At 45.4% G+C, this 20,949-nt stretch overlaps 1 protein-coding gene across 3 annotated transcripts; it reads right to left on the reverse strand.

Moving 5' to 3' along the window:
• Positions 1-1,285: 1,285 nt before the first annotated feature.
• Positions 1,286-20,028, reverse strand: LOC130203480 (double-strand break repair protein MRE11-like). 3 transcript variants are annotated; one of them, XM_056429674.1, is made up of 19 exons: positions 19,993-20,028; positions 19,570-19,645; positions 13,693-13,825; positions 13,432-13,592; positions 13,251-13,338; positions 12,982-13,123; positions 12,738-12,852; positions 12,443-12,628; positions 12,157-12,328; positions 11,972-12,052; positions 11,744-11,873; positions 11,541-11,641; positions 5,236-5,406; positions 5,080-5,139; positions 4,808-4,982; positions 3,720-3,763; positions 3,560-3,621; positions 3,304-3,415; positions 1,286-3,158 (listed from the first exon to the last, which is right to left on the reverse strand). In XM_056429674.1, the coding sequence occupies exons 2-19, from the start codon at positions 19,587-19,589 to the stop codon at positions 3,120-3,122; spliced, it is 1,992 nt and encodes a 663-aa protein (XP_056285649.1). In that variant the 5' UTR covers positions 19,590-19,645; positions 19,993-20,028; the 3' UTR covers positions 1,286-3,119. The 3 variants fall into 3 exon arrangements, with proteins under 3 accessions (XP_056285649.1, XP_056285648.1, XP_056285650.1); XM_056429673.1 differs by lacking the exon at positions 19,993-20,028 and having other exon boundaries at positions 19,570-19,806; XM_056429675.1 differs by lacking the exons at positions 19,570-19,645; positions 19,993-20,028 and adding an exon at positions 18,602-18,626.
• Between the last annotated feature and the right edge of the window lie 921 nt (positions 20,029-20,949).

Genomic DNA, 20,949 nt, shown 5'->3' on the forward strand with positions numbered 1-20,949 from the left:
AAAGTCCTAAATGTTTAAAGAAATCGGTCATTTCTTTAATGTTTGAAGTGCTTTATATATGTTTTTCCTCATAAGCCCCGGCATTGACTGATGCAGCTGTGTTCAGGACAATCTTGACTTCCATTATCCTGGAAATCAGACATATCTACTTGTTGATAGTGCCACAGGCTCACTGAGAATGACACTGGACTCGATAGCCCCTCTGAAGAAGACAGTGAGGAAGAGGAGGTTTGCTCCCTGGTATAACCCTCAGACCCGCAAACTGAAGCAAACGTCACGAAAGCTTGAAAGCATATGGCGTTCAACTAATCTGGAAGAATCCCGCTTAGTTTGGCGAGATAGTCTTAAAACTTATAAGAAGGCCCTCCGTAATGCCAGAGCAGCCTATTACTCATCAGTAATAGAGAAAAATAAGAACAACCCCAGGTTTCTCTTCAGCACTGTAGCCAGGCTGACAGAGTCACAGCTCTGTGGAGCCGAGTATTCCTATAGACCTCAGTGGTAATGACTTTATGAACTTCTTTAATGAAAAGATTTTAACTATTAGGGACAAGATTAATAATCTCTTGCCCTTAACCAGTGCCAATCTGTCCTCAAGTGGAATGGCCTTGGAAACCGCTGTATGCCCTGGTGTATATTTGGATGGCTTTTCTACCATCAACCGTGACCAATTATCTTCAACGGTTTCTACTTCTAACACATCTACCTGTCTCTTGGACCCCATCCCGACGAGGCTGCTTAAAGACGTTTTGCCTTTAATTGGCAGCTCTCTATTAGATATTATCAATGTGTCTCTGCTAACAGGCCACGTACCACATTCCTTCAAAGTGGCTGTTATTAAACCTCTCCTGAAGAAGCCCACTCTGGATCCAGAGGTGTTCGCTAACTACAGACCGATCTCTAACCTCCCCTTCCTCTCAAAGATCCTTGAGGAAGTGGTCGCAAATCAGTTGTGTGACTTTCTACATCATAATTGTTTATTTGAGGAGTTTCAGTCAGGATTTAGAAAACACCACAGCACCGAGACAGCACTGGTGAAAATTACAAATGACCTCTTAATGGCAGCAGATAAAGGACTCCTCTCTGTCCTGGTCTTGTGAGACCTTAGTGCTGCATTCGACACCATTGACCATGACATCCTATTACAGAGACTGGCGCAGTCGATTGGCATTTCAGGCACGGCACTAAGTTGGTTTAAATCCTATTTATCAGATCGATCTCAGTTTGTATTTGTAAACGATGACGCCTCGATAACCACCAACGTTAGTCACGGAGTTCCACAAGGTTCTGTGCTTGGACCAATTTTATTTACCTTATACATGCTGCCTTTGGGCAATATTATCAGGAAACACTCCATAAACTTTCATTGCTATGCAGATGATACTCAACTATATCTATCGATAAAACCAGAGGAAACCAACCAACTAAGTAAAATTCAAGCATGTCTTAAAGACATAAAAACATGGATGACCTGAAACTTCTTGATGTTAAACTCAGACAAAACCGAAGTAATTTTACTCGGCCCTGAGCACCTCAGAGATCAATTATCTGGTGATGTGGATTCTGTAGACGGCATTGCCCTGGCATCCAACACCACTGTAAAGAATCTTGGCGTTATCTTTGATCGGGACTTGTCCTTTAACTCCCACGTAAAGCAAATCTCAAGGACTTCATTCTTTCATCTACGTAATATTTCAAAAATCAGGCACATCTTGCCTCAAAAAGATGCATAAAAATTGGTTCACGCGTTCGTTACTTCGAGACTGGATTACTGCAACTCCTTATTATCAGGCTGCTCTAATACGTCTCTTAGGTCCCTCCAGTTGATTCAGAATGCTGCAGCTCGTGTTCTCACTAAAACTAAGAAAAGAGATCACATCACTCCTGCACTAGCTGCTCTGCACTGGCTCCCTGTAAAATCAAGAATCACTTTTAAAATACTTCTCTTAACGTACAAAGCCTTGATTGGTGATGCACCATCATATCTTAAGGATATTGCCCCACTAGAGAGCTGCGCTCACTAAATGCGGGACTACTTGTAGTTCCTAGAGTCTTAAAAAGTAGAATGGGAGCCAGAGCCTTTAGTTATCAAGCTCCTCTTTTATGGAACCAGCTTCCAATTTCAGTCCGGGAGGCAGACACAGTCACCTCGTTTAAGAGTATAGACTCAAGACTTTCCTCTTTGACAGAGCTTATAGTTAGGGCTGAATCAGGTTCACCAGGTCCAGCCCCTTGATATGCTGCTATAGGCTTATAGCTGCCGGGGGACGTTTTAGGATGCACTGAGCACCTATCTCCTCTTTTTTCTCTCCTTAGGGATGAATTTTCATCTCTCAATCACACGTTACTAACTCTGCTTTCTCCCCGGAAGTCCTTTTGACTTCACGTCTCATAGGGTCATCGGACCCTATGAGACGACATAGATCCTATCTGCTGATGGATCATCGAGGTCTGGGTCGTGGAATTCCTGCTACTGACTACGCCACTATCCTGTTGAGACTCCGCCCACTGTTGAGACTCCACCCACTCCTCCTCCCCACCGCCATCTGCCTGATGGATCGTGGAATATGCCTACTATGAACGATTCATACACTCTGTCATATTCATTGAATGTATTTTAAGATTAAATCTGTCCTTCTGTACACATTACATCTATTGCATCTGTCCATCCTGGAGAGGGATCCTCCTCTGTTGCTCTCCTGAAGGTTTCTTCCCTTTTTTTTTCCCCCTGAAGGGTTATTTGGGAGTTTCTCCTGGTCCGATGCGAGGTTTTGGGGCAGGGATGTCTATGTGTACAGATTGTAAAGCACTCCGAGACAAATTTGTAATTTGTGAAATTGGGCTATACAAATAAACTGAATTGAATTGAATTGTATGTAAAAAGTTATATAATCTGCACATCTCAAATTTCAGGAACATCCTTCACCAAAACAGATGGATTGGATAGTTGTACCCCAATCAGAAGGTAATCAACATCATTATTCATAGGGAACAACAAGTGGACCGAGTGATGAGAAAATTAGAAAATGCACTTCAAGTGCTCCAGAACACGCTGCTACAGCTCACATGCTAATTAGCATTTACACATTGTTGCGTTACATAATAGATGCTCTTTGTGTTCATCTCCGTGAAGGTCTGCTGCGGCCTTTGAATGGGTCCTGGTCAAGAAAAAAAAATTACAACCATTCGCCATGTTAACATAATCAAGTATTGTTCAATTTAAGTGGATTTTCTTTTCCCCATTTGGAAAACCAAATCACAGACTTCGCCCCAGCACTCCAGATACATGCTTCACCTTCTTACCTCATCATCATCGTCATCATCGCTGTCATCAAATGCAACTCCTCTAGCCGACGGGCTCTGGCTGGGAGCGCTCTGCTTGGTGGTGGACGACGACGACGATAAAGATGCTGACCTGCAAGGAGCCAGGGTCAAAGAAATGCTCAAAAGAAGCATTACAGATATAGAATATATAGAGTCAGCTACAGAGGATGAATCTAGTATAGACAGCTGTGTGACTTTTCCTTTTCATAATGCACTGGACTGCACACAGACTTACTTTGGAGGGGGTCGGGTAGCTTTCCTTGCAGGAATATCTTCATCCGAGTCATCAATGATCACCTGGAGATGGAGAGAGATGCCAAGCACGTTTAGAGGACGGTGCAGTTTACACACTGTATTTGTGTGTGTGTGTGTGAGTGAGTCGCCACTTGACTTACTTCATCCGCAGCCCGAGATGATCTCTGTGACGAAGCTTGAAACGCTGAAGAGTGACGTATGAAGAAAAGAGGGAAGGGAGAAACATTGAAGTCAAGGAATGCAAATAAAGTGATGCGTGTGGCATGCGGGGGGGGGGGCTCAGAGGCAGTTGCACCTGGGTGGATAAATGAACGAGCATTGATCTAGAACAGCATATATACAGGACTGTCTCAGAAAATTAGAATATTGTGATGAAGTTCTTTATTTTCTGTAATGCAATTAAAAAAACAAAAATGTCATGCATTCTGGATTCATTACAAATCAACTGAAATATTGCAAGCCTTTTATTCTTTTAATATTGCTGATTATGGCTTACAGCTTAAGAAAACTCAAATATCCTATCTCTAAATATTAGAATATCATGAAAAAGTATACTAGTAGGGTATTAAACAAATCACTTGAATTGTCTAATTAACTCGAAACACCTGCAAGGGTTTCCTGAGCCTTGACAAACACTCAGCTGTTATAAATCTTTTTTTTTACTTGGTCTGAGGAAATATTAAAATTTTATGAGATAGGATTTTAGAGTTTTCTTAAGCTGTAAGCCATAATCAGCAATATTAAAAGAATAAAAGGCTTGCAATATTTCAGTTGATTTGTAATGAATCCAGAATGCATGACATTTTTGTTTTTTTAATTGCATTACAGAAAATAAAGAACTTTATCACAATATTCTAATTTTCTGAGACAGTCCTGTATATGTATATTTCTTTGTTATGCTAAATGCAATTGAACATATATATTCCACATTATCGTGATACGCTCTTGTGATGCTTAAACCCCGTCCCCAGTATAGGTACAGTATATATGACTTATTTGTTAACCTCACACACTCAAGGTCATAGATCATAGATGTACATTCTCATATCTCTCTTCTGCTTTCTAATTAACTCGTGTGTACACATGATATTGACAATAACATCTCATTGTCTCGTTCCACTGAATGTGTTATTAGAATAAACCTGTGGAACAATTATTCACTGCCATCGTACTCTCGCCGCACCTCTACGGTCACTTCATCTTCGGGACGGACAATATGATAACTCACCTCTTCCCCTCCCTCGGGCTCCGCGGCCCCTCCCTCCTCGTCCTCGGCCTCGTGCGGGGGGCGAAGCAAACGCGGCCGAGCCCTCGTCAGAGTCCATGGCGAGCTCGTTGGACATATCGGAGTCGACGGGCTCGTTGCCGCGCTCCAATCGGTGAGCTTTGGCTCTGTCGATCGCCTGAGCAACGGAGGTAGAAAGCGCACACGTTGTAACACACACACACACACACACACACATGCGCGACGTGTCCGGCTTCTGTGCAATCATTTCTCACCTCTTTGATTTCGTTCTCCTCCTCGGCTGTGTTCTTTTTGGAGTCTCTGAATCGCTGGATCTGAACATAAAAATAAATAAATCGGGCATTCTTTAAATGACGTGAAACATTTACACCCTTCGCCCTCCTAACCCAAGCGAGCGCCCGGCCCTTTACCTCGGTGTCTATGTCCTGCTCCGTGACGACTCCTCTGGCCTGCAGGTGGCGCTGTGTCTTCTCCAACTGGTACGTGATCAGCTCCTCGATGGCGTCTTTCTCGTCTTTTTCCACAAACTCCTGAATGGCCTTCCCCATGCCATGCTCCGTCAGGAGGGACAGCTGCACCGTCTGCAGACATTCACAAGCTTTTCACACACAAATACACAAATACACACAGGGTTCACACACACGGTGACCAATGGATTTCCACGACTTTAAAACCAAATTTCCATAAACAAACATTTTGTGAAATCTCGGTTTATACACCAGTATAAACCTTAAATAAGAGACAATAGTTTAATTAAAAGAATACATTTTGTTTTTGTCACTTACATTTTTTTATTCGTTTAGACATATTAACATAAAAAATAAAATGAAATGTCAGACATAAACAAACAAAAATATATACCCCTATATACATATACAGGACTGTCTCAGAAAATTAGAATATTGTGATAAAGTTCTTTATTTTCTGTAATGCAATTAAAAAAACAAAAATGTCATGCATTCTGGATTCATTACAAATCAACTGAAATATTGCAAGCCTTTTATTCTTTTAATATTGCTGATTATGGCTTACAGCTTAAGAAAACTCAAATATCCTATCTCTAAATATTAGAATATCATGAAAAAGTATACTAGTAGGGTATTAAACAAATCACTTGAATTGTCTAATTAACTCGAAACACCTGCAAGGGTTTCCTGAGCCTTGACAAACACTCAGCTGTTATACATCTTTTTTTTAACTTGGTCTGAGGAAATATTCAAATTTTATGAGATAGGATTTTAGAGTTTTCTTAAGCTGTAAGCCATAATCAGCAATATTAAAAGAATAAAAGGCTTGCAATATTTCAGTTGATTTGTAATGAATCCAGAATGCATGACATTTTTGTTTTTTTAATTGCATTACAGAAAATAAAGAACTTTATCACAATATTCTAATTTTCTGAGACAGTCCTGTATACAGTGGCGGGCCGTGAGCCTGGGGCCTGGGCCTTCAGTGAGGTCCTACACAGTCCCACCCGAATTAATCCACCTCTTATGACTATCATTATGATGCCATGGCTCTAGACCAGGGCTGCTCAATACGTCGATCACGGCGTAGTATTGGTAGATCGCATGACATGAAAAAAAATTGGCCCGCCCCCGTCATTTTCTCTATAGCACGTCTTTCTTCATTTATTAAACTAAACAGCCGTCTGATGTTGATCGTATCTACACAACAGCATGTCATTTCTCTCGGCTCTCCGTCTCGCCCGCTGCAGAATGCGGGACGGAGAAAAAGAGGAACAAAAAGTCACTTGCACTAGTTTGTTCACTAAACAGGGCATTGTCGCACCCAAAGCAGATTTCAAGTATACAGGACTGTCTCAGAAAATTAGAATATTGTGATAAAGTTCTTTATTTTCTGTAATGCAATTAAAAAAACAAAAATGTCATGCATTCTGGATTCATTACAAATCAACTGAAATATTGCAAGCCTTTTATTCTTTTAATATTGCTGATTATGGCTTACAGCTTAAGAAAACTCTAAAATCCTATCTCATAAAATTTTAATATTTCCTCAGACCAAGTAAAAAAAAAGATTTATAACAGCTGAGTGTTTGTCAAGGCTCAGGAAACCCTTGCAGGTGTTTCGAGTTAATTAGACAATTCAAGTGATTTGTTTAATACCCTACTAGTATACTTTTTCATGATATTCTAATATTTAGAGATAGGATATTTGAGTTTTCTTAAACTGTAAGCCATAATCAGCAATAAATCAGAATAAAAGGCTTGCAATATTTCAGTTGATTTGTAATGAATCCAGAATGCATGACATTTTTGGTTTTTAAATTGCATTACAGAAAATAAAGAACTTCATCACAATATTCTAATTTTCTGAGACAGTCTATCTTCGACAAATCGACATCTTCTTCCTTCGCCATTGTGGGTTGAAAAACAGCTTTGTAGTCCGCGAATTAATTCCTTTATCAAATTCAGTTTCCTAGTTCTGAGGTTTTGCATCTACCTGCCCATAGGACCCGCCTCTCAATATTGGTAATCCAATCAAAGGCGTGCAGCACTACGCCTGCTAGCTGCTCCTGTGCCGGTTCCGGGGCCTTCTAGAAGGCCTAGAGGAGCCAACTCTAAAGCTGATTGGTTGACACAACATTGTCATTCCCATTCACTTGAAGCTACCAGCGCCTGCAATGTTGATTCTGAAGGCCTAAGGGCAGATTTTAACCCCCTGGCAACACACGATGGCTGAATTTGATTGGATAAAAGATCTAACATAAAGACCAGCCCTCCAAATCTCAACCTGGCGCTGGCAGCAGCGCAACCAAGAGGAACGCTATGAAATTAAGAGAATAACTCTTACTCTGGGAAATAATTGAATACATATTTGTGGGAAAATATATTATAAAATATATATTCTGATGATGTTTAGGCAGTGGCGGGCCGTCAGGGCCAGCAAGGCCTTCTCTGCTGGCCTAAACATCATCAGAATATATATTTTTTTCTAAATATATTTGCCCACAAATAAGTATTCAATTATTTCCCAGAGTAAGAGTTATTCTCTTAATTTCATAGCGTTCCTCTTGGTTGCGCTGCTGCCAGCGCCAGGTTGAGATTTGGAGGGCTGGTCTTTATGTTAGATCTTTTATCCAATCATATTCAGCCATCGTGTGTTGCCAGGGGGCTAACATCTGCCCTTAGGCCTTCAGAATCAACATTGCGGGCGCTGGTAGCTTAAAGTGAATGGGAATGAACATTTTGTGTCAACCAATCAGCTTTAGAGTTGGCTCCTGTAGGCCTTCTAGAAGGCCCCGGAACCGGCACAGGAGCCAGCTAGCAGGCGTAGTGCTGCACGCCTTTGATTGGATTACCAATATTGAGAGGCGGGTCCTATGGGCAGGTATATGCAGAACCTCAGAACTAGGAAACTGAATTTGATAAACGAAATAATTCGCGTACTACTAAGCTGTTTGTTCAACCCACAATGGCGGAAGGAGGAGAATATATCGATTTGGTCGAGGATATAATTATAACGCCATTCTCAACGAACTTTAAGACCGACGCCGACGCTACAAAGCCCGTCACAGGCGGGACAGGGGTTCGTTCGCCACTTTCAAAGTTCCAACTACGAGCGCTACCGATGGCTCAGGCTCCGAGAAGCTCTGCATACCGGACTGCTGGGAATGCCTGTTGCAAGTGATCGATTTGGTGTTGGGAGCCACACTGGCTTTGCAAACTTGAGTTGTCTAACCGAGGCAGCAACGAGACACCAGAGTACGACTCGGCACCTACAAGCAACGGTGCTTTGAAAACTTTTGGGGACACGGAGCGGATCTACAGATCAACGAACAAGCGGCAACGGAGCTGCACAATGAACAGGTGAAGAACAACAGGGACATCTTGAAAAGACTCATTAATTGTGTCATGTGTTTGGGTAAACAGGAACTTTCATCTTCATCATATTTATATCGATGTATGTGTGTGTATTTAATACACACACATACATCGATATAAATATACATATACGTGTACGATACGATTCTCTGAATTCTCAGTGTAACTGAGGGTTTTACGTTACTTAATAACACAAGAAACACGACAACTTTATCTTTTTCCGTCTGCTCCTTCACAATAAAAGCCCCGCACCGGAACACTGGTGAACTAATATCTTACATTAGGTTGTTCAGCTGAAGTAAGACGGCATTGAAGGCCTAGATAGAAAATGCACGGCCCGCCACTGTGTTTAGGCCAGCAGAGAAGGCCTTGCTGGCCCTGACGGCCCGCCACTGCATATATACATACACACACACATATATATACAGGACTGTCTCAGAAAATTAGAATATTGTGATAAAGTTCTTTATTTTCTGTAATGCAATTAAAAAAACAAAAATGTCATGCATTCTGGATTCATTACAAATCAACTGAAATATTGCAAGCCTTTTATTCTTTTAATATTGCTGATTATGGCTTACAGCTTAAGAAAACTCTAAAATCCTATCTCATAAAATTTTAATATTTCCTCAGACCAAGTAAAAAAAAAGATTTATAACAGCTGAGTGTTTGTCAAGGCTCAGGAAACCCTTGCAGGTGTTTCGAGTTAATTAGACAATTCAAGTGATTTGTTTAATACCCTACTAGTATACTTTTTCATGATATTCTAATATTTAGAGATAGGATATTTGAGTTTTCTTAAGCTGTAAGCCATAATCAGCAATATTAAAAGAATAAAAGGCTTGCAATATTTCAGTTGATTTGTAATGAATCCAGAATGCATGACATTTTTGTTTTTTGAATTGCATCACAGAAAATAAAGAACTTCATCACAATATTCTAATTTTCTGAGACAGTCCTGTATATATATATATATATTTAAGGGGAGGCTGTAGCTCAGTGGGGTAAGAGGGTTGTCCTGCAACCGCATGGTTGTGGGTTCGATCCCCGCTCTCCCCATTAGTTGCAAGTCGAAGTGTCCTTGAGCAAGGCACTGAACCCCCAGTTGCTTCCTGGGCGCATCACTGCAGCCCACTGCTCCTTAATAACTAAGGATGGGTTAAATGCAGAGAACTAATTTCTCCTTGGGGATTAATAAAAGTGTATATTTAATTTATTTAATATTTAATATATACACACACATTTATATATATATATATACACACATATATATTAGGGCTGTAAAACGATTACAATTTTTAATCGGGTTAATCACAGGTTTTTGTGGATTAATCATGATTAATCACATATTACCGATATTCTCGGTATATTTTGTGAGAACATAGAGATTTATGACAAAAGACGGATATATACATTTATACATTCTTCTATACAATGGTGCTGCAACTCAGCAGTTATTTAGCAGTTTTCTTCCATATGGAACATTAATACATCTTCATCCTAAACAGAATGTTTAACCCTCCTGTTACCTTTCGGGTCAATTTGACCCCATTCAATGTTTAATGTCGGTGTTCTTTGGGGTCAATTTGACCCCAGGCTGTTTTTCACTGTGTCAAACATATAAGAAATATCAACTTTTTATTTATTTAAAGGGCTATTTAGGTAGTCAACAAAAAAACATAAAGTACCTCACACTTAAACTTGGGAAGCAATATTAATTCTAATAATTTTCTGGAGGTTTTAATTGCTGGGGTCAAATTGACCCCGAGGGTAAAATATGTTAGTAAATGTAAAGGTAACAGGAGGGTTACACAGAACATTTTTCTCTTGTTTGTCAACCATTAACTCCACCATGATACAATCTAAAGGCCTCTAGTCTTCCTCTAGCAGCTGCTGAGGCAAACTGACTGTGTGGGTTTTCTTCATGAACTGGGCCGTGATGAAAGGGACGGCGGGGACACCGCTGCAAAGCTGAAACCTCACCGGCCCGGACACGGACAGATTGACAAGTGACTTTTTTTGCTCGGTCCCGATGCGCCGCACGGAGCTCTGTGGCGCGAGACGGAGATCGATAAGTGTTAACGCAACGCGAAGAGACAGAAATAACATGCTGCTGTGGAGATACGATCAACAACAGACGTTTAGTTTAATAAAAGAACAAAGACGTGCTCTAGAGAACATGTCAGGGGGCGGGCCAATCTTTTAATGTCATGCGATCTACCAACACTACGCCGCGATCGACTGGCAGGTCGCGATCGACGTGTTGAGACCCCTGATCTACAGGAAGTAAAAGTCGTCACAAGGTTTCCGTAGGTGAACCTGCGGAAGGATCATTACCGATGAACAGACCGTCTGCATGAGAGCGGACAGAGTTCAGATTGAAGTGGTGTATTGGAAGCTCATTTTGCAAGTGACTTTTTTTTCGTCCCGACGACCAACAACAGACAGATTGGAAGCTCATTCTGCGCATGCGTTAAATGCGTTTAAAAAAAATAACTCGTTAAACCTGTAATTGAATTAACTGAGTTAACGCGTTATTTTTCACAGCACTAATATATATATATATATATATATACATATATACATACATACATACCCCAAAAAACAAAAGAATACACATTTATTCTTTTAATCAAACTGCGTAAATAAACATATGAATTTAACAAATGCCATGACTTTTCCAAAACTTTTTGGATTTCATTTTATTCAAGAACTTTTCCAGGCCTGGAAATAACCATTTTTAAAATTCCATGACTTTTCCAGGTTTTCCATGACCGTGTGAACTTGTACATAAATAAATTCAATAGAAACCGTAGATAAGTGTTATGTCACCCTGTGAGTGTGTGGATGTAAGTCTGTGTGTGCCGTACCTGTTCGGTTGCCTCAAAGTACTGCTTCACCAGGTCCTCCACTCTCAGCCCCTCCACGGCTGTGTTTTTCAGCAGCTTGCTGTAGTCCACATTGACTTCATCTAAAAAGCACAAAGATGGAAACATGTCAAATAGATAATGCTGTAAATAAACCGATGGTGTTTCCTGTAGATCCATAGCTGTGTATTTAGCCGGAGTCGGACCTTTGCCGTCCCCCTTCTGCTCCCGGCGTCTGAGAAAGTGAAGGATGTCTTTCGGGTTGGCTACCTGGTCCACAAACTTCTGACTGAAGCGAGAGGTACTGAACGTATCGAAGCCTCCGCTGTAGTCCACCTAGGAAGGCAACGAAGAGGACGAGTTTGACTGAGGAGCAATGGGAAGTTGTGTGAGCACACACACACACACACACAATAAAAGCGTCTCCATCTTACCCTCAGGCGAATCAGAGGTTTCTCCGGGGTGAGCGGACATCCAAGTCTTTCTCTTTCAGCTTCTTCTAACATTTCTGTGACCTACAGAATGACAGAAAGATTAAAGACTCAGACATGAGGGCACAGGTGAGGGCAAGCGTGGTAAGATGAGCAATGGATGTGCGTTAGTGTCTTTTAAGTGTCACCTTTGCATAGCACAAGTCCTCCACCTTCTTCGTGACGTTGGGCGTCTCCGCTGTGAAGCGGTCTTGGTAGTCATCCAGCACCACATCTTGGATGAAGAACTGACGCACTGTCTTTAAAGGGATCTTTTGCAGTTCCATTTTACGACCTTTCACCCTCAGCAGCCCTATGTGCCTATATCCATACAAACACAGGGTTTGTGCTACTCCTTAAGACACCTTCATTATATAAAGTGTACTATCCATTGTGTGTGTGTGTGTGTCCGAGTATGTGTGTATTTGTTTGTACTTCTTGGCTGCCTCTCCAGGGGACAGGGAGGTGGCTACAGAGCTGCCGGGCTGCGTCACATCGAAGAGCTGCTGCTCATTTCTGGTTGGCGCGATCAAACACTCGTGCTCATGACCCCAGACCACCAAGTCGATAAATTCATCCAGGAACTGCTCGGGGATGTAGTTAGTGGGTCCGTGTTTACTCCTAGAGAAGACACGTAGGCAGAAAAGACAATTCAAAACAAATCACAAAGTGTAGAGTGATGTTGGGAGAATGTAGTGGATTAAATCCCCAAAACCGAACATGCACAGACCTGTTCTGATGGATGGTGAAGAGGTTAAACCATTCATCTTGGTCTTCTTTGGGGCGAAGCATTGTGACCTGGTTGTTGACAAACATCCTGTACAAGCGCTCATCTGGAATAGAACCTACACACACACACACACACGAATACTTAACTCAAAACATGAATAATTTCACTAATCCTGGCAGAGCAGAAACAAAGAATATTCTAGGGATATTATTAACAGCACATCATGATACAAATAATCTCTTACCAAGACCAAATAAGGCCAGCTTGGTGCTGCCTTTCTGCATTAGGATGGGACTGATTTCTATCTTCTCCACTGAGTGGGAGTGACCAAAGTGATTGACAAGACCAGAGGCACTTAGCAGATCCAACGCACACAGACCTTCAGCCTAGAGGGGAAAAACAATCAAATATATACCACAAAAAAAACTTAACAGACACACACGTGAACATACTTGGATATGAAGATCTTGTGTTGAGTCAAATTATTTATTTTATGCTGGACTCACAACTCACCCCAGTTGGGTCATCGTGGTTACCATGAATGCTGAATACAGGAATAGAGATATTCAGGTTTTCATCCAGATAGTTAACCCAGGGGAACCTGCCACACACGTCAACAAACATAAAACAAACATTAATGTAACGGGACTACAATGTTTTGATAAATTGAGCACACAAACGCAGCAGAACTGACTGAGTGGTGTTGAAGTTGACAGTCTGGTCACTGAGAATGTTGAAGTTTATGGGCGTGTCTCCCATGCAGTATCGTCTCATCATAGTGATGCAGCTGTGGAGGCATCGGCGGGACGGCTTGTTCTCGTGGAACAAATCCCCACCCAGCAAGATGAAATCTACCTGCAAGCAAGTTAAAAGCAATGGGCATTTGGAGCAGGTAGACATTCTCAGGTTCGTTCAAGCAGTCATCCACACCCACATTTATTTAACTTGTATGTACCTGATTTGTCTTGGCACATTTCAGGATTTCATCGAGTGTGTTAAAGGAGTCATTGCCACGGATAGCATCCTTCTCGAGGTAACCGAGGTGAATATCTGTAGCAATCAGGATCTTGAAGGTATCCTCATCATCTCTAGAAGAAGAAGAAAAAAACAGCACACGACACAATTCCTACATTAGATCGGTTGGTACCTAGCGTCAACTTTAAATTATCTAGATATTGTGGTGGATAACATAATTCACCCACGGAACTATGGGTGGGGGGAGTGTTTAGCACGGACCCGTTTAGCGGATGGAACGACCGTCCAGTTTAGTCCGGTTTTGACTTGACGAATGAACGTCTTTTGGTATTGTGTTCATTAAAGCTTTGTGCTGGATACTCCGCCTCCGACTCCCGTCTCTCGGCACTACACTGGTGACCCCGAGCTTCAGAGACCAAAACGAACATGGCGAATAATGCTTTTATTAAGTTGCCGGAGTTCTGGGAGTTTTCACCGACGGCGTGGTTCGCGCAGACAGAGGCGCAGTTCGCCATCCGTGACGTCACGGACGACACCACACGCTACTACCACGTCGTGTCGGCGCTGGGAAGATCCACTGCGACCCGGGCGGCGAATTTCATAGCGAATCCCCCGGACCACGGCAAGTACAGGGACCTCAAAGCCTTCCTATTGAAGACTTTTGGGCTGTCACAGTCAGAGCGGGCCCAACGCTTGTTGGCTATTCGGGGCCTCGGGACAGCAAACCCTCTGAACATATGGAGATGATGCTTAACCTGCTGGGTGCTGAAGAACCTAACTTCCTCTTCATGGAGCTGTTCCTCCAACACATGCCACCGCAGGTCCGGACGGCGCTCGCGGGCACGAAGATTACTGAGCCACGCGCGTTGGCGGAGGAAGCCGACCGTTTTTTCCTGGCTGCTCAGAGTTTTGCACCCGAAGTGCTAGCCCCAACACGCAGTGCCTACCCACCGGACAGGGACAGGCTGACCAACAGAGCCCCAGTAGCCGCCGATGGCAGTGCCAGCAATGGTATGTGCTATTTCCACGCACGTTTCGGCGCTAAGGCAAAGAGGTGCCGGTCCCCGTGCAACTTCAAGCCGACGGGAAACGCCAAGGCTTGCGCTTTAGTGGCCGTGAGTGCAGGCACGCCAACCCGGCTATTGTTCATCAGGGACACCCTCTCCGGCCGCGAGTTTCTTTGCGACACCGGGGCTCAGAGGAGCGTCCTGCCGGCTACGGTGGAGGACACCGCCCCGGGCGTCCATGGTCCACAGTTGAGGTCCGCTAACGACACACCCATCCGCACGTATGGCACAAAGACCGCAGACCTGTGCTTTGGAGGCCAGCGATTCAGGTGGGATTTTGTCACGGCCGACATCTCCTTTCCCCTCCTCGGCGCGGATTTCCTTTGTGCGCACAATCTGCTGGTAGACGTGAAAAACAACCGCCTGGTGGACGCACGGACGTTCTCATCATTTGAATGTGCCCGCAGTCGGGCGGCTTACGGCGGACTCTCCAGCTCCCTCTCAGAGGGGGACGAATATCAACGCCTGCTCAGGGAGTTCCCCGGTATAACCCGACCTACCTTTTCCGCGGTCACGGCGAAACATGGTGTAGAGCATCATATAGACACCAAGGGCCCGCCCGTCTACGCTAGGGCCCGACGACTCAACCCCGACAGGCTGAAAGTCGCTAAGTCGGAGTTCGCCAACATGGAGCGCCTGGGCATCATCCGCCGCTCGGACAGCCCCTGGGCCTCACCACTCCACATCGTTCCCAAGCCAGACGGCGGGTGGCGACCTTGTGGGGATTACCGCCGCCTGAACGACGCCACCACGCCCGACCGCTACCCAATCCCGCACATCCAGGACTTCTCAGCACACCTGGCGGGCAAGCGGGTCTTCTCGAAGGTGGACCTGGTGCGCGGTTATCACCAGGTGCCGGTGCATCCCTCGGACATCGCAAAGACAGCGGTGGTGACGCCGTTCGGGTTGTTCGAGTTCCTGCGTATGCCGTTCGGGCTCAGGAACGCGGCTCAGACCTTTCAGCGGTTAATGGACTCGGCGCCCAGGAGATGCCCTTCGTTTTCGTGTATTTGGACGACATCCTGGTCGCCAGCTCCTCCGAAAAGGAGCACCAGGGTCACCTACGCGACCTCTTCAGGAGGCTCGACCAGCACGGGCTGATCGTCAACCCGGCGAAGTGCCTGTTCGGGTTGTCCTCCATCCACTTCCTGGGGCACCTCATCAACAAGGAGGCCGCCCTCTTCCGTCGAAGGTGGAGGCGATTTCGGCTTTCCCCGCCCACACACCGCCGGGCGCCCGGGAATTCCTGGGGATGGTGACTTTTTCCCCCCGGTTCATCCGCCAGGCGGCTCACGTCATGCGCCCACTGTACGGGCTCTCAGGACAAGTCCCTAACCAGGCTGTCGACTGGACGGCGGAGAGGGAGAAGGCGTTCGAGGCCACGAAAGCCGCCTTGGGCGAGGCCGCCATGTTGGCCCATCCGTCGCACGATGCCCCCATCGCCATCACCACCGACGCGCCTGACTACGCCGTCGGCGCGGTGCACGAGCAATGGGTCGATGGTGCCTGGCAGCCGCTCGCCTTTTTCAGTCGCCAGTTGACCCCCAGGGAGCGCAAATACAGCGCTTTCGACAGGGAACTCCTTGGACTCTGGCTGGCGATCCGCCATTTCCGATTCCTACTGGAAGGGCGGGAGTTTGCGGCTTTCGTGGATCACAAGCCTCTGACGTTCTGCATGTCCAAGGTGGCGGAGCCGTGGTCGGCCCGCCAGCAGCGTCAGCTGGCGTACATCTCCGAGTACACCACGGACATCCGACACATTGCTGGCAAGTCTAACGTGGTCGCAGACTGCCTCTCGAGAACGGTCATCGGGGCCGTCCAATTGGGCCTGGATTACGTCTGCATGAGCGTGGACCAGGCCTCCGACCATGGGGTCCAGGCCCTGAGGGATTCGGACACAGGATTGCGCCTGGAGGAGGTCGCGGTTGACGGCTCGGACGTGAGGCTATGGTGCGACGTCTCCACAGGCCAGCGTCGACCGGTGGTCCCGTTGTCCTGGCGCCGCCCGTTTTTGAGGCGTTGCATGGCCTTTCCCACCCGGCAGGAAGCCGTCTGTGAAATTGGTTTCCCAGAAGTTTGTATGGCAGGGACTGAGAAAGGACGTTGGTGCGTGGGTCAGCTCTTGCGTTAACTGTCAACGAGCCAAAGTGCACCGCCATATTAAGGCCCCTTGGAGAGTTTACCGTTCCCGAAAGGAGGTTCGACCACGACAACGTCGATCTGGTGGGACCGCTTGCCTCCTCTCACGGGTTCACCTACCTCTTCACCATGGGCGACAGGACGACCCGCTGGCCTGAAGCTGTTCCCTCTCCTCGACGCCGGCTTCTGACGTGGCACGCGCGTTCATCGGCACTTGGGTCGCGCTTTGGGACGCCTTCAGACCACCTCGGACCGGGCTCACAGTTCACCTCGGAACTCTGGAACGCGGTGGCTGAGGGGTTGGGGGTCAAGCTGCACCGCACTACCGCCTATCATCCCCAGGCGAACGGCTTGTGCGAACGTTTCCACCGTTCCATGAAGGCAGCCCTACGGGCCAGCTTGAGGGACGGCGACTGGGTGGATAGGCTGCCATGGGTGATGCTCGGCCTCAGGTGCGGCCCTAGGGAGGACCTGCGGTCCTCTTCGGCAGAGCTGGTCTACGGGCAGACCCTACGAGTGCCAGGCGATTTTATTCCCGACGCCTCGGTCCCCTGGTCGGCGGCCAAACAACGTTCCTCCCTACTGGAAACCGCTAGGGTTTTCGCGCCTGTTCCCACATCGCAACACGGCACTCCCACTTTCCGCATGCCCCCCGATCTGAGCACGGTGGACTATGTTTTCATTCGCCACGACGCCCACCGTGGTCCCCTACGCCCTCCTTACGATGGCCCGTTCAGGGTTTTGAGACATGGAGACAAGTGCCTGGTGGTGGACGTCGGGGGTCGGCCTGAGACCGTTTCCTGGGATAGGGTTAAGCCGGCTAACGTGGACATTTCCAGACCGGTGGAGGTAGCGCAACCCCCACGCGGCGTCCGCCTGCGCCGCGCCCGCGCTGCCCGTTGAGACTCCAGCGACCTTGTTGACCCCGACCTCCGGTAGCGGACGGCGCCGACGTGCCTGCTGCTTCCTCTCCCTCGGCCCCTGTCATCCGCTCGAGACGGGGTCGGGTCGTCGCCCCTTTCCGTCACGAGGACTTTGACTATGGGTGAATTCTGGGGGGGCTTGTGTGGTGGATAACATAATTCACCCACGGAACTATGGGTGGGGGGAGTGTTTAGCACGGACCCGTTTATTAGACGGAACGACCATCCAGTTTAGTCCGGTTTTGACTTGACGAATGAACGTCTTTTGGTATTGTGTTCATTAAAGCTTTGTGCTGGATACTCCGCCTCCGACTCCCGTCTCTCGGCACTACAATATCAACTATAGAGCGTATTCACTCACGTGACCACAACAAACTCTGGCGGCCATGTTGGGGTCCCACCACGGCATTGTTTGCTTGTTTGTATGCCGCTCTTCCCTTAGAAATGACCATTATATCCTGAAGGAGACACGATTTCAGTTCAAAGCGGTGTGCCTTGTGATTATGGTTCTGTGCCTCATTGTTGGGTGTGGGACTAATGATTCAGAATATGGGTTTATCAGCTCAACAATGAAGAAACACACTCCTCAATGTCAGTTTAAGGGTTTAATGACAGAGATGAAGACACCCTGAAACAGACAGTGCAGCAAGATGAGCTGACAAAGTATTACAATTATGCATGTAATAAATACCGTAATACACATATACAAATAACGATATACGGTATATGCACATTAACTAATAACGTAAACAGTTCTCACATGAATGAGTGGATGAACATCTCGCCTCGAGGTGGAATGGATGAATGACGAGACTAAAACGGACGCTGACATTAACGGAAGGCAGCGTGGCATATCCGGTCAGGTAATTAGACGCTGCCCTCTAGTGGCCGGCGGTACACTCTACAAACAAGACAGGCTATTACTTCAACTGGTCATGCATCTACTTCGGCTTCACTCGGCGTATGAGCGTTAGGACTGTTCTCATGTGTTTCCATTGACACACTCTCGTCAATAATCTCTTTTTGCTTTTTTCGCCGAGCGAAAATCAATGTCTTTCACTTGCGCAAAAGGAACTGTGGATGGAAACTTGGGAGGAAGCCATGAACATGGCAACTCCGTCGGGCGATGTCTGCCTTTACTCTGTGATTCATTTCAAGGTAAAATAAAACACTGGCTCCATGGGAACAGCACTCAGCACGGCCAGCCAAACAGTCACTGCTGGTCCTGAATGAGCTGGAAGCGGCTTCATCCAGACACTCGTCCTGGAGGCGGAGCTGTGACTACGGATCATATGAACCCAGACACGGGGCGCTTGATGTTCCGACATTTGTGGTATTTCCACAACAAGTATAACGCAGAAATAGTTGTTAATGTCCCATGGTCGATAGCGGAAATGAAAACTGTTTTACAGGAATGTGACCGGGCTATGTGCTGGTAACTAGGGGTAACTAGCGAATTAACCACAAAGTGTTGAGCGAGTAAAATCAGGTAAAAAAGCGTTGCGAATATTCAATTCCAACCGCTGAAATCTTTCTTTGGTAATGCAGAAGGACATGAGGTTGCTGGGCTCTCGCATAATCAAACAGCGGACACGATAGCCAGGTCAACTTCTTCTGACATTTAATAAGTGGGACCGCAAGATGGCGCGATTGAGATTCTGACGTCACGTGAATACGCTCTATACATTTGCTTTGAGAAAATCTTTGCGGGTATTTAGAAAGACTCACAAGTTGTTCTCCGAGGACATGATGATGTGGGAAAAGTAGATCTCACTCCGAACAGGTGGCCAGCGAAAGGATTCCCCTGCAACAACAACAAAAGCATTTAGCCCAAAATATACTGGCATACATTTAAAAATGAAGAGACTAAGCAAAACATCTGTACACATAGCCTATTATGTTCATATGCAAGGAGAGAATATAAACACCACACATCACAATTAGGTCACAATGATAAAGACAGTATGCATTCATCAAGAGACCGTGAGCTATTGGTGGGAACTATTGCACAATAAATGTAATATGCGTATTAGTTTCTGAACGACAGCATGCATGTTTACAATATCCTGGTCACCGAACAATACACGTTACGTTATTGTGCGATAGCTCGCTAGCTAATTATTCGTTAGTAAAGTCGTAGCTAACACGTACATTCAGCGTTAGCTGTTAAGTTACTGCCATCGTGAGCTAAACTAGGTTAGTTAGTATGTGACACAAGTAGGAACAAAAGGAACATGCGGAACCCTTCACACCTCGCTGTTTCTTGTCGGATTGTTGTTCCGGACGGATGGTTTTGACAACTTTAGATTTAACAGTTAAAAATGTTGGAAATGTTTTTTTAATATATATACATATACACACACTTGCATAACCTGTAAGTCTACATCTTTGCCCATTCAGTTTAGAAGGTTCCTGTACATGTCTGAGGGAGGCTGAATTCACTGATAGTGTGTTGTAGCCTATGAGGAAATAAAATTACAAACGTCCTCAATTTTTCTTTCGGACGGAGATGTAATTATATTTTCTTCCCAGGGTGTCTGATCATCGGAGTCCGTAGTTTGTGCAAATTTCAACAGTGAAATGAAATCTCCCTGTCGGAGAAGAGAGCTCCTCCAACGCTGTCCCAGGGAAATGGATCTCGAGACAAATCCACTTCTTTCTTAGTGCCCACACCATTCCAAATTTCCTTTGAATTTCTTATCAGAGCTTTTGCATGATGTTGCCACCACAAATAAAGACTTTATAGGAAACGTGTCAATTGGGATTGAGGTTCCTCCGGTCTTTTGTGTATGCAGTACATCTTTGAGCCACATGAGGGCGCCTGAATCTTGCTATTCTCATAATGGTAGTCTACTTATACCCGAGTCTAATATTAAAAGGTGGCTTGTTTTGCTGATGAAAGGAAATGGAAAAGGCCCGTAAGTTTGCTATAATAGGTTTATTGGGTCTCATTAACTATATTTATTATTATTTCTATACCTCGAATAAACCACGCTTTGTCCAGTTTGAGGACACAGCAGACAGACAGATGTTCCAGAATAAATGCTCCTGGAAAGTGAGTCTTTTTTAAAAGTTAATGTTCTTTAGTTTTTTGTTCCGTAACACCAG

The sequence above is a fragment of the Pseudoliparis swirei genome, chromosome 13 (assembly GCF_029220125.1).
Source record: "Pseudoliparis swirei isolate HS2019 ecotype Mariana Trench chromosome 13, NWPU_hadal_v1, whole genome shotgun sequence".
Taxonomy (NCBI): Eukaryota; Metazoa; Chordata; class Actinopteri; order Perciformes; family Liparidae; genus Pseudoliparis; species Pseudoliparis swirei.